This window comes from Sordaria macrospora, chromosome 2 (genome assembly GCF_033870435.1).
Source record: "Sordaria macrospora chromosome 2, complete sequence".
NCBI lineage: Eukaryota > Fungi > Ascomycota > Sordariomycetes > Sordariales > Sordariaceae > Sordaria > Sordaria macrospora.
Genome location: NC_089372.1, coordinates 6,168,556 through 6,181,055, shown reverse-complemented (window position 1 = coordinate 6,181,055; position 12,500 = coordinate 6,168,556). Strand labels below are relative to the sequence as shown.

Here is a 12,500-nt window from a genome sequence, read left to right as displayed (position 1 = left end):
ACTCTACGACGACGCAGAGCACGGCCGCTTTCACGTCATAGGATCCAGAACCAAGCTTGACGTGGACGGCACGTTGCGTCCTATTGTTGTTGCGAGAGGCTTCGGCACTCCAGGGACACAAAATGATCAACAAGCCCCGGCCGCGTCCGCGGCTAACCGTCCTGCTACCGCTACCGCCACTCCCACGTCTACTTCTTCTCAAGCTGCCAATTCCTCTGCTTTGGCACCAATTACGCCAGCTCAAGCCACCAGATCACCATCACGCAGGGTGACTGACATCCGCAGTGGCGATGAGGATGTTAAACCCGTCGTAAAAAATACTCCAGCCAGGAGCAGCGCTTCACATGTCCCGGCGCAAGCTAGAGTCATGACCAAGGCCAGTGATACTGCCAGCCGGACTCCGAAAATCAGCCACGTTTCCACGGTTGAGGTGATCAATCCTCGGGAGCTGGGTGCTGCACATCATCATAGGACCACTTTTGCGAGATGGGCGCAGGAAGCCGCTGAGCGGAACCATGACGACAGCTCGTCGACATCTAGCAGTGATGAAGATGACGATCTAGGCGCCCTCCAATCTACGCCCTCCGGCCTGCCTGCTTCCAGGAAGAAAGCCACGCAACAGCCAAAAACAGATACCGATGCTTTACCAATGAGCCTCACCGGCTCCAAGCAACCGTCCATTCCTGCCGAATATAATAAAATGTCCGATCACAACAAGTCAGCAATCTGGCGATACCTGATGACGTTTACCAAGACCGAAATTACGGTTCCCGGTGATAAGGCGATCGTTGAGCTCCTCGTACTTCCAAAGCGCCGCGACCTTCCGAGGACGTGGCAAAGAAGACTTGCAAAATTTGAGGAGTTCCAGCTTAACACCCTCACCGGACTGATCCTGTATCTTGGTGGTGTCGAAAAATCGAGTGATGTCGAAGGATCGAGTGCCGTCCAAATATCGAGTGGAATCAAAGGATTAAGCAATCCCTGCGAGGATTGCAGAGTTCACCCAGAGGCACACCTCTTCTGGGAGATGAACTTCTATTACGGGAGCTATGTCGACCATCGGTACCCTTTTCCTAAGTGTATTTTCCTGCCAAATATCCTTGACGACTCAGCATCAATCACTGAGCGATTAGATCATCGTTCGTGCTGCAATGAATACTACAGGAGGTGGAAGAAAGTACCGCATTGGAAGAACCCGCTTCCCAATGGGAGCGGCAGTCCCGGGGTGGCACGAGAGACAGCGGACATGGATGTCATGAAGACCACCTCTACCAACAAGTCTAGTGGCACCCAACTGAACGCGAATATTTCAAGCAACAGGCTCAATAGTGCCACATCGACAACCAAAGCTGGCAACAATTCCGTGCACCCATCACCGTCCCAAGCCTCGCTACCTACATGCTCTCCTCTTCAGCCTGCCACCATGGTTCGGGATACGACAACCCCCCGGAGCTCGGCACGGCAAGCAACTTCACCATCCGCTGTGAAGGGACACACGGAGAACACGTCCGGGTGGGAAAGTTCCCCAGTTAATCCCGACGTGGGAGCTAATAGCTGGCTTCAGGGCGTGAGAAACAAAATCAAAGAGAAGAAGACAGAAAGAGGGACTAGACATCGAAAAGAAGACCTGGGCGTGGAGGAACGACACTCATCAACTAGCAAGACCAAAGTTACCCCAGTATCGTCTGCAGCAGCTTCTCTATCAAATCTTACAATGCAAGACACATCCCCGGCTCCTTCCACAACTCAGCAGCAAAGTGTCTCACGAGTCTCGCAGGAGGAAGGAATTTTCGACCCTGCCAACAAGTCCCCTCAGTTCATCGGCTTCCCAGGTGAGAAGGTCCAGCTCTTGCAGGCATCCAGAAGGCATACGCTGGAATGCACAGTCATGGCAGGAAGCATGAAGGTCCAAATGATCAAAACCGGTGGCATGGGTGCCACGAGCAGGGTAAATGGAGGAGAGACTTGGACAATAAAACCGGACAGTCAGTGTTTGGTCAGCAACTTCTTTCCGGTGGATGGAGAGGTTGCTGTTATTAAAATCAAGTCTCAGCCTGTGTTGGAAAGTACGGAATGATTCCCCGCAGATGAGGGAGCAGGAGGATGAAGTTTGGTAAAATATGTAGGAGATTTTATATTGTAGATTTCATTTGTTGAGATTATACCCGTCGCGCTTAGGACCATGTCTTTCCCATTTTGTTGTTCTTATTTTTCCTTTCTATTTGTCCTTTTTTTTCTGATCTTTTTGATATCTGTTCTGCCTTATCTCTTCCCCACCTTGTATTACCCATTTTGTCATTTAGTTCTTGTGCCATGTATTATGCCCTTCACGCACTTTCCTTCATGTCCTTTGGATACATGGATGCTTTCTGAGTGAAGATGCACATCATGTCATCAAGAGGAGGGAACACGGATGCCTGATAAGTACTGCGGTACTGGGTTTGACTTGAGATACGGAAGCAACACGAAAGAAATCGAACATGATCAGGTGTCTAAGGAGCGAAAGGGCACCCCGATGTCATGGCAACTGCTGGTACCGGGTGTCAACTTGCCGGTCCGTGCCGGCCGCCAGGACCCACGACCACTCCTTCTCCCAGTCGCAAATGTTTCCAATACCGACCACCGAGTGAGCCCTCCTTTTTTTTCTGGACAGTTTGCGGCTTGCACTTTCTCCTTTCCGACCGAAACAAGTTTAGACCATTGGACTTGATACTTCGAAATCTGCCACTTCCACTTCGCTGGGACTTACGTCGCTTCTTTTGCTCCAAACAGCATCGATTTGACATCCATCGCATCGACATTCATACCAGTTTGCCAGCCGTTAGTCGCTTTCCTGAAAACCACTACGTTGCCCACTCAACCTCTCGCACCCTGCGGTCGCAAACGGCACAATATCCTTGCTGAACAGGAAGCGAGAGCGTGAGGAGGGGCACGATGGTGGGCGTTCGAAGAAGAAGAAGGGCGGTAATGGCACGTCTGCATCCACCTCTGCTCCCACAGCAGCCACTGCACCAGCTTCCAGCCGCCCTTCCGTTACCGCCGTCCCCAAGAACTCCGACCCCGATATCCTGACCGGCCCGCATAATGGCGACAGGAGATACAACGAATGGAAGGAATAATGTGTAAGTGTCTTCCACCATCTTCCCAATGATCGTTTCCACTGCTGACGTCGAGAGTCCAGACGGCCACCCGAAGGTTATATCGGGAGGTGGTTGCCTGTTCCCGACTAACTACCAAATCGATTTCCGCCAGGTCGATCCATGGATGTGTCCTATAGCAGGCTGCAAGAAGGATTTCCCACAGGTCTCCCAGCTTGGACTTCACTTCTCGGTACGTACGCAACGAACATTTTCGCTCATTCCCCTCTTCCCCACCCCGGCTTCTGTCCCATATGTTATTTCATCCGTTGAATGCGTCATCGCTCCTCAACTTTGTTTGAGGCATAGTCCGCTAGGCGCTAACCATTGTTTCCAATCAGAGGGCCCATCGCAAATTGCTTCTATACGACGAACTTCGCCGCGGTTTCTTCTGGCCGATCGGCGAGCGGAAGACTCCAGATAAAGACGGCAGATTTCGCTCCATTGTGGTCACGAGGGGATACTTTGAGCCAGACAAGGAGCGCAAACGCACTGATGTTCGACAGCCACCGGAGGATTGGGAGTCCTATATCAACCCAACGGCTGTCAAAGATATCAGGGCGCCCAATCTACCGGAGACTGCTGCAGCTCCTGTCGTCCCTTCGCCTGTCGCCCCTCCTCTGGCTGCCCCTTCTCCTCCGAGACCTTCGACAGCTTCTGCGTCCAGACCCTCCGTCGCCCCAGCGATTGCTACACCTCGTATCGAAGCTGCTACTATCGCCGGATCTGTGGGCTGTCCCACCGGCAATTCCATTCACGAGGCTATCGACATTAGTAGCGACGAGGAGGATGTGGAGCCTAGCTTGGCCGAATTGCAAAGGGAGAGCGACTCCGCGGCTTCGGGGCCTCAGAGAGTCGAGGCACAGAGGGTGGCGCAAAGCTCGGCTGGCAACGACCCAGACACTGAAGAGGATCACTTCCAGGACGACCCCCTGATGTCCAACGGCCCCGTCGAGCCGGTAGATAACCGCGATGGGAGCACACAAGGACCGGAAAACCACCACGTCCCTGAAGCAAGGTCTAGGATCGTGGACCAACCTTCGCGACCTGAAGGATCGGATATCTGGACCTACATCACCCAGTTTGCCAGGACTCCTACGCCACGTCCTAGCGATGACGCCATCACCAAGCTACTCACAATGTCCAAACGTCAGGATCTTCCTGTCAACTGGCAACAACGACTTCACGCCTTCGATACCCTCAGTCTTCATCAGCTTACATCAGTCATACTTTATCTTGGTGGAGAGGCCGCCTTAACCAGTCCTTGTATACCTATGGGTTGCAACCTAAGGCCTGGTGCCATCAATTGTGCCGACCCTGATCACGATAAGGGACTATGTCGAAGCTGCCTTTTCGCATTCCCACGGTGTGTTATCTTGCCTCAATATCTCTTTGCATCTGAGGGCATCGGAAAGCGATTGGAGTGTTACTTTTGCTGCAATTCTTACTACCGGGGTATGGGCCACAGGCTCAGAGGGGTTATCGGAAGCCGTTACATGGATGAGATTGCTGGCATCAAGACAAATGGGACTGAGAAGATCCAGCAGACCAGCGACAACCCAACGAGCAAGCAGAGCAATGCCCAACTGGCAAGCTTTAACTCATCCGCAGTCCAAAAGCAACCCCTACCGGAAAGCTCTTCCGCATGGGACTACATCATGAGTTTCAGTAAAATCAACATCCTCGTTCCGAATGATGAGGCAATTCTCGAGCTCCTGGCACTCCCTCGAATTCGAGAGCTTCCATTGTCGTGGAAGTATCAGTTGGGTGCCTTCGACGAGCTAGATCTCAAATCATACACATCTTTGATTCTGTATCTTGTCGGCGACGAGGCTGTCCGTAGTCCGTGCAATACGATGGGTTGCATTCGAAATGAGAGCGTTGTACAGGCTGCTGCAGAGCTTGCTTCAAGAGAGGATGATAAACACTGGAATCGTGTAAATGTCAAATACGCCTTTCCGAAGTGTGTTTTTCTGCCCCGGCATCTTCTCAGCTCCCAGGCCCTTGGCAAGCGATTGGGGATCAAGACTTGCTGTAATGCATATTACAGGATTGACAAAACATCCGACAAGGCCAGCAAGGAGCAGGTTATGGTAGTGCTGGGTCGGACAGGCACTGATGGAAACGCTAACCAGAGGGCACCCAGGAGCTCGGCCTCTGCCGTGACGGCAAATTCGGGATCGACCAATGCCAAAGCTACCAATAAGCCACTTTCATCAACATCGGGAGCATCTGCGAGTAGATCTCCCTTTATATCTTCGTCAACAACAGCCTTCACCGGTCTGGCTATCCGCAACAAACCCCAAGCCACTCCGCAACAACGGAACAACAAAGCCTCATCGCAGAAGTCCTCGGGAACGTTTTGCATCCCGGAGGGCACCCCTGGCCAAGTGTTCTTACTCAAGGGCACGGAAACCAAGCTCATTCAGTCCTCCAGAAACCAAATTTTGAGATGCAAGGTCCTGGCTGGCTCTGGCGTCAAGTGGCAGTTGGTTGGATGCAAAGAAATCAAGGCATACGAGGGCCACTGGAATGGCGAGTGGGAGATCCCTCCTGACTCTCAGTGCCTCATCAAGAATATCCATCCGGAGAAGTCTATTCCTGGTAACCTTACGTGCGTTGACGTCAATCCTAAGAAGCGGGTGGTGAAAGCTGGTCTGGCTTAGGTGACGGTAGGGGACGCTAGTAAAGAAGACATGTTGAATGAAGGGTCTTGGACTGCACGGGACTACAAATAGGAATGGACCTATGGCAAAAAAAAAAAAAAAAAAAAAAAAAAAAAACCAGCAAGGAAGTTATGGATGTTCTCAGATCTGGCCCCTGGGAGGATAGGCAAGCGTTTCTGAGCCCAATACGTCCCCGTGAGACACTATTTCAAAAGTATATTTCCCGGGGAGATAAACTTGTGGACATGTAAGAGGTTATGTCTTCAAATTTTATTTGTGGAGTGCCGTATATAACGGCTTTGTGGAGGATGTTTCCTATGTTCTTTCTCCGATACTAAGATTCCCTTTGACTTCTGGCTTTGATGGAGTATACAGGCAGGAAAACATGGGGTTGGCATGAGCGGGATCTTAGGTGTTTTGCTCTCCTAGGCGATGATGAATGACACTGGTCTGGACTTTGATGAAGAGCGGGGAAATCATAGGGGCCGAAAGGTGGATTAAGATGCCGCCAGCGGCCAGCGGTGAATGGTATATCATCCATGGTCAATGATAGGTGCTGGTACCTTCTGTTTGATTACTTGCATGGAGGTAGAAAAGAGTACTGTGTAGAGATAGGTAGGTAACTGGACTGAATAGACGTACAAACAGACGTACTGTGATCAATGAAATATGCCGATGCGACTGTCACCGTGAGGTTTCTGTATGGCCCGGTTTCCCAGAGGTCAAAGAAAGATAGAAGTTCATCATCATTCACTACCACGACAGGAAGATTTAGTGAAAGAGAAGGGTGTATCAAGACGCGCTCACCTGGCTGGAGAATGGAAGACGGTGCATGGACCGGCCATGGTGAGGTTGGGTGAAGTCCACGGCTCTGGAGGGTGAGGTACCCGTCCACCGGTGCGACCGGCAGCGTGCCCTCCGCTACAAGGCTGACCATGCATGTATGTATACCTCTAATCACTTGCATGGGTGCAAGCCTGTAATCACTTCCAAACCCCTGCCGTAGCTACATGAGCTTTCCATGAGAACGGAACGGCCAACGGTCAAACTGGCGCTATCGTCGTTACCTGTGATGACATCTAAAGCGCGGTTCCTCCCCAAGGAGACGAATGGCCTTCCACACATTGACGGCCCTTGCGTACGACAGCTGCCTTCCACGGGATTGCGCAGATCTTGTCTTTATCCGTAGAACAGGAAAACAGGGTTTTTTGAAAGGGGCTCTTGGAAAGGAGTTCTTGGAAGGGATATCTCATTAGGTAACTTGGGGGTCTATTCTCGTCATATCTTATTTCTTACAACAGCTGTGCACCAAACCACTTTCAGCTTCATGTTCATTTTCGGCATCCGACAATTCCCAACTGAATTCACCATCATCGACATGGACGTATCGTTCCCCCTTCTGTTGTTTGCTTTTCACATGGCACTGAGACTTCATCGCACTCATTCATTCATTCATTCATTCATTCATTCCCCAGCCCCATATTCCCCCCTCACCTTCTCACCTTCTCATCTCTCAACCATGATCCCCATGATACTGTTGCTGTCCTTGACCCTGCCACTCACTTAACCCCATAGGAAACGGACTTAATCCCAGCCCCCACGCCTCCGGAGCAAAGAAATCGGCTCCAGTCCCTGTCCCTGGACCACTACCAAAACCGAAGTTGATCCCGTTAACATTAAGAATCTCTTCAAAAGCGTTGCTGCCCGTGGTGATTTGGCTTGCTTGGGATGGTGCCACGCCTGGGTTTACTCCTGTGTTTACGCCTTGTCCTGGTCCTGGTCCTGGTCCTGGTCCTAGGTTTCCTCCTACGCCTTGTCCTGCGCCTATTGGTGGGCCAGAGGAAACGGGTGGAAGCATTTGCGGTGCTTGCTGCTGGGCATGTTGGGCATGCGGTGGAGGCATTCCTGGTAATAAGTTCTGAGGAGAAGGGCCGAGTTCGTGCGGATCGTTGATTAAGGGTATGGGACCGGCCATGGCGACGAATGGAGGGCCGGGGGAGAAGGCCGCGGCTGCCTGTCCGGGTGACAAGAGGTCGTTGTTGGGACGGGGAGTCCGGTTTTGGTTTTGGTCGGGTTGGTCCGGCTGGTCTTGGAGGTGGTTTACTGTGAGGCCTTCGGCTAGGAGTTTTTCGATGTCGGTTTGCTGCAAGATTGTTAGCATAACATTGACAAGAACGGATAGGGAGAAGAGAAGATAGAGAAAGGGAAGAGAACTCACAATAGCCCTACTAGCAGGCCCCTGACACGCCAACCTCGCCACCCTCAAACAAACGCTCACCATTTCCCTGACTCCCTCCGCCGACGGCGCCGGCGACCCTCCCCCACCATCACGAGTCTGAAAAGAATGATACAACACCCTTCCACACTGCAACGCGCACCCCGGCAAATCTACATCCGCCAACGGCACACTACTCTCCCCCAGGGCCAGCACTTGAGCAAACATATCCGCCATAGCCCTAGCGTGTTTATAACATTCTTGTCTTGTCCATTCTAGCAGGCCTTGCCTTTGTCCGTTTTGGCCCTGCTGACCTTGCCAGTTCCCCAGAGCAATGGGACTTCCAACCGTGCTTCCAACTAACTGCGCCAGACTTTGTGCTGACAAGGCTTCCTTCAGTCCTGGCAGGAAGAGACGGTATAGGTCCAAGTGGCATTGTCGCCACCAGACATGCGTCATGAAGAAGATCCCTAATCTCGAAGAGTACGATCGTAGTCGGAGGTTGGACTCACTCCATCTAAACGACGGCGGCAGTCTTGCTTCGAAGGAATCCAGTTCTGCTTTGAACTCTGCACATCTAAGCGGTAATTGCATCAGTTCGTTCGGGTCAGGACTGGGGCCCACGACGCGCAAAGAAAGCTGCAGGATGCGTGTCCTCAACCAGTGCATACGGATATGCAACGCCGTGAAGCCCACAGCATCAGGTAGCTGAACCGGCTGTCCCGATGGTGAAGGAGGTGGTTGTCGCAATGGTTCGGTTACCTCGGGTAGATCAAAATCGAAGTTGCGCTCGTTGCAGGGTAACTGCACGCGAATCTGCCGTTCCGGATCGGGCCATAGCGCAAGGTCCGTCTGGCCGTTGGCGAACCAAGCGTCGATCATGTAGATTGACCACATCAGTCTTCTTCGAGACTCCTGCGCTAGGAAGCACAAGGCTGGGTTTTCGACGTTTAACCGTAAAACATTGGCGAAGCGCGAGGTGAGTGCGTGTAGCATGAAAGCTGCTGAGAAACGTTTGGAGAGGATGTGATGCTTGACGACTATTACTAGGGCTTCGAGACGCGTGATGCTGCGGTTTTCGAGCTCGGAGGTGCATATGGAGGCGGCCTCGTCGATGCAGCGGTTGGAGAAGAGTTCGGGGTCGGGAACAGAGATGGAGGGACCGAGGTCGGTTAGTAAGGCGGCTATGCCGACGATTGCTAGTAGCAAAGCACGGTCGAGGAGACCGGCGTCGTAACGTTCCATGAGAGAGGCCCGGTGGAGGAAGGAGAACATGGGCACGTGATGGACATGGCGGAAGTAATTGTCAAAAGCGCGCTTGACGATAGGGTCGTCGGGTTGGGGGAGGTCGATGCTGCCGCGGTTGGATGGCCCTGGGTTGTTATTGCTGGAGACTGGAGCGGGACTGGCGGTGCTTCGACCGCCTGTGATGCTGCCGTTGTGGTTCATGTCGTCGTCCAAGTCGCGGGGATCGTCAAGATGCATGCCATTTCCCCCATCATCAAGAACCATCTCGCTGGCGTCGCCGAGGGAGTTGTTGTTGTTGTTGTTGTTGTTCATCCCTGGTAGAGCCAACCCTCGCTTGCCCTTCCTAAGTACACATGCGATTCCTAGAGCCCGGCATCGTTCGCAGCCTCGATATCCCCCGCTTCCACTTCCGCCTGGCCCAGGTTTGTTGATGATACCAGAACACTTTGCTTTCTTGACGTGACAACTCTGACATGCCTGGCGGGCTCGGATCCTCCTTAGTCCTACTACTGGTGCTGTCGTCGTCGCGGTGCTGGTTGACACGTTGCTCTCTGTCTCTGTTGGGACCAGCCTGTCAACAGAGAAGGGTTCATGGGAGGGGATTGGGTGACTAGCTCCAAGGCCAGCGTCGATGGTTGTGGTGACGATGGTGTTGGGGTCGTAGGAGCAGGTGAAGCCTAGTCGCTCGCAATTGGTGCACTTGTCTGGTCGGCCATCACATTTGACCTTGCGGGCGCGGCAGGTGATACAAGTGCGTTTCTCGGGACGTGAGCCGGATCTACCAATCCCTTCGGTGCCATACCCGTGGCCGGATCCGGGGGTTGGTGGTGAGCTCATGTTCATTCTGAGCGTGAGAAGCGCCCAGGTTGGCGGGGCGCGTGAGGGGTGCTTGTCAATCCCGTGATGCGTCTTTTATGTGAAAAAGGCGAGAGAGTGAGCCGATGTTAGCTGGTGTTGATGATGGCCATCGGATCGATAGTGTCCGGTGAGTCAACGGCTGTGGTTTTCCTTGATCCTCGGCTGTGATGGTGCCCTGGTGTCGTGTTTCGTCCGGCGGTCAGTTCCGCGAGTGAGTGAGTGTCCGTGCTCCTTTGCTCCCCTCTCCCTTGCTATCGCGAATGATGATAAGCACGTGTCGATCAAGAAATCTGCCTTTCTGTCGTTGGTTGTGTGATGTGTAAGTCGGGAAATGGCGTGGAATACTCTCAGTTCATGTTTGATGTCCGCCGGAGAAAGATGGATGTGGATGATGATGGGCGATCTTGATGGTTGAAAATGGGGTTCGCGACGGAGGCTGCGTGCACCGGGCGCGACCGGGAAATACGGCCGCCAAGACACCAAGGCTCCAGAGGCCCCCGCGCTTCTTCTGATCCACTATAAAATCCGGGGCAACACTACCCCTGCAGGACACCCGGAGCCGCCATTTCAACGACATCTCATCCATCCTCGCGAGCCGGGCTTCAAAGCATCCATTTCCATCCAAGAATGGTCCACCAAACATGAGCGAAGTTGTCTTTTTGTGTCCCTGGCAGGCATACCGGGGCATTTCTTAAAACAGTCCCCTCCGAGAACGCGCTCGGATTTCCGTCTTTTCTCTTTGGCATTTCACTTGTGGCATGACCTTGAGAGCCACGTTCTCACTTCATCGGCCATCTCTTGAATCTGTTTATCTTTCCACTCATCCAAACGTTATGCGCTCACACGCACTTGGTTCAAGACATCTCTTATTCAAACAGACATGCCACCGCGTCTTTGATGTGCCCTCAAGCGATTATTCTGATTACAACAGCCGGCACCCTTGCCATGACAGGGAGAACGATAATAGCCAACGTCTCACCAACTCCCACACCCGTTTCCCCATCTTTCTCCTGGCTCTACCCAAATACTGAAGAGGTACCTATGTTTCTCGCAGAATCTCATCCGCGGTTGTGCCTCAAGGACCGGCATCCTTCCCCAGCAAGGTGAGGCATCGGAGGTCGCTTGCCAACAGCCTTTCAGCCCAGTGAGTGCCTGCTACCAGACTGGTAGGCTTTTCTGGTACCGCTACCAAAGGGGGCGCTATCGGATTCAACGCAGGACTTAGAACTTGGCTTCGGTGTATCTTTGCTTCTCTTTGTATTTGTGTCTGGCTTTGGAGACTGACTACGTTTTGTTGACCCTATATTTAATCATCTTCTTCTCAACGTCTACATTTGCTTCCCGTCGACCCTTTTACTTTTATTGCGACCTCATCTAGACCTTACCATGGTCAACAGACACAAGCGATGCCAACTGGACGGGGCTTTGTCGAAGAAAAGCGAAGATTATCTACCTAAGGTTGATTGCTGCCATGGGAACTCGCAGCCAACCAGGTACCTACCTAGTCTACCAGTTGCTGTCACCAGAATGACGTTCGACATTCCTCTCGATGAAGCGTCCATAGGTACCCCTAGACTTCGTGGTACTGCTCCCTGCATCATCACCTGCATCAAGCTCGGGACGAGCTTCCTTCTCTTCCTTTTAGCTGGGGTTTTGGCTGGGCTCTTGCCCTTGCCCTTCCTCTTTCTCTTAGCCAGGCTTTTAGACGAGGGAGCACTTGGCGGCCCCCGTTGGGCTGCTGCTGATTGCAAGATTCTGATCCATTTCCTTCCCACTCGTGCCTCGTCCGGGTCGTTCTCAGTTGGCACATGGGGCCAGCGCCATGCCGTCGGATACCTCGCGGGTGCGCTTGTTGACATCACGGCTTGGCTTAGCTGTCGACGATGGCCTAGTGAGCCCGTGTTGCAGACGTGATGGAACGAGTTGGCTTCCCAAGTTTCCCGTCTCGGTGGTTGGTTGGTCAATATCAGTGCTCGTGAGGTTAAGGTATGTTTGTTTGGACCACTGCTTGCTTGGCTTAGCTGTCGGCGTCGAGCGCGCCTCTGTTGCATAGAGGTTTGCCTCGGAATTGGCCTGCTCCCGCTGGCCTTGGACTTTCCTATGATTTTCTTCCGTCATTTGCCCGGCTCTCGGTGCTGGAGAATATCCAGGCAGAGGAATCGAAGCCCTATGTCAGAGTGTGACTGCTTTGTGGGTTGGTTTATGTCGAGTGCGCGCAGAAGGGTATCCAGGGAAAGTGATCGGTGTGGTGTGGTTTTGACTCTTTAAGGCCCCTTCCTCCTTGCCTTTGCCCTTGCCCATGCACCTGGTGCCCTGACAACTTGCCCACACGTCAACGTGGTTGTGTTGGTGTTGGTAGTAGACCGCGAATAGTTG

The 12,500-nt window shown here is 52.8% G+C and overlaps 3 protein-coding genes across 3 annotated transcripts; 2 read left to right on the top strand and 1 right to left on the bottom strand.

Moving 5' to 3' along the window:
• Positions 1-367: 367 nt before the first annotated feature.
• SMAC4_07949 (uncharacterized protein) lies at positions 368-2,077 on the top strand (the record flags this gene model as incomplete). Its single annotated transcript, XM_003346253.2, has 1 exon — positions 368-2,077. One exon carries the CDS (start codon positions 368-370, stop codon positions 2,075-2,077), a length of 1,710 nt encoding a protein of 569 aa, XP_003346301.2.
• A 1,070-nt stretch (positions 2,078-3,147) lies between these two features.
• SMAC4_07948 (uncharacterized protein) lies at positions 3,148-5,915 on the top strand (the record flags this gene model as incomplete). The annotated part of the gene is made up of 2 exons (XM_003346252.2): positions 3,148-3,330; positions 3,479-5,915. The coding sequence occupies 2 exons, from the start codon at positions 3,148-3,150 to the stop codon at positions 5,801-5,803; spliced, it is 2,508 nt and encodes an 835-aa protein (XP_003346300.1). The 3' UTR covers positions 5,804-5,915.
• A 1,101-nt stretch (positions 5,916-7,016) lies between these two features.
• On the bottom strand, positions 7,017-10,461 carry SMAC4_07947 (uncharacterized protein). The gene is made up of 2 exons (XM_024655915.2): positions 8,022-10,461; positions 7,017-7,946 (listed from the first exon to the last, which is right to left on the bottom strand). The coding sequence occupies exons 1-2, from the start codon at positions 10,107-10,109 to the stop codon at positions 7,317-7,319; spliced, it is 2,718 nt and encodes a 905-aa protein (XP_024511721.2). The 5' UTR covers positions 10,110-10,461; the 3' UTR covers positions 7,017-7,316.
• Positions 10,462-12,500: the final 2,039 nt, after the last annotated feature.

Excerpts from the sequence above, each read along its gene's own strand:
- SMAC4_07947 (XM_024655915.2), bottom strand. The coding sequence starts at position 10,109 with ATGAACATGAGCTCACCACCAACCCCCGGATCCGGCCACGGGTATGGC. Across the intron at positions 7,947-8,021 it reads GGCCTGCTAGTAGGGCTATT|CAAACCGACATCGAAAAACT; the intron begins GTGAGTTCTCTT and ends ACAATCTTGCAG.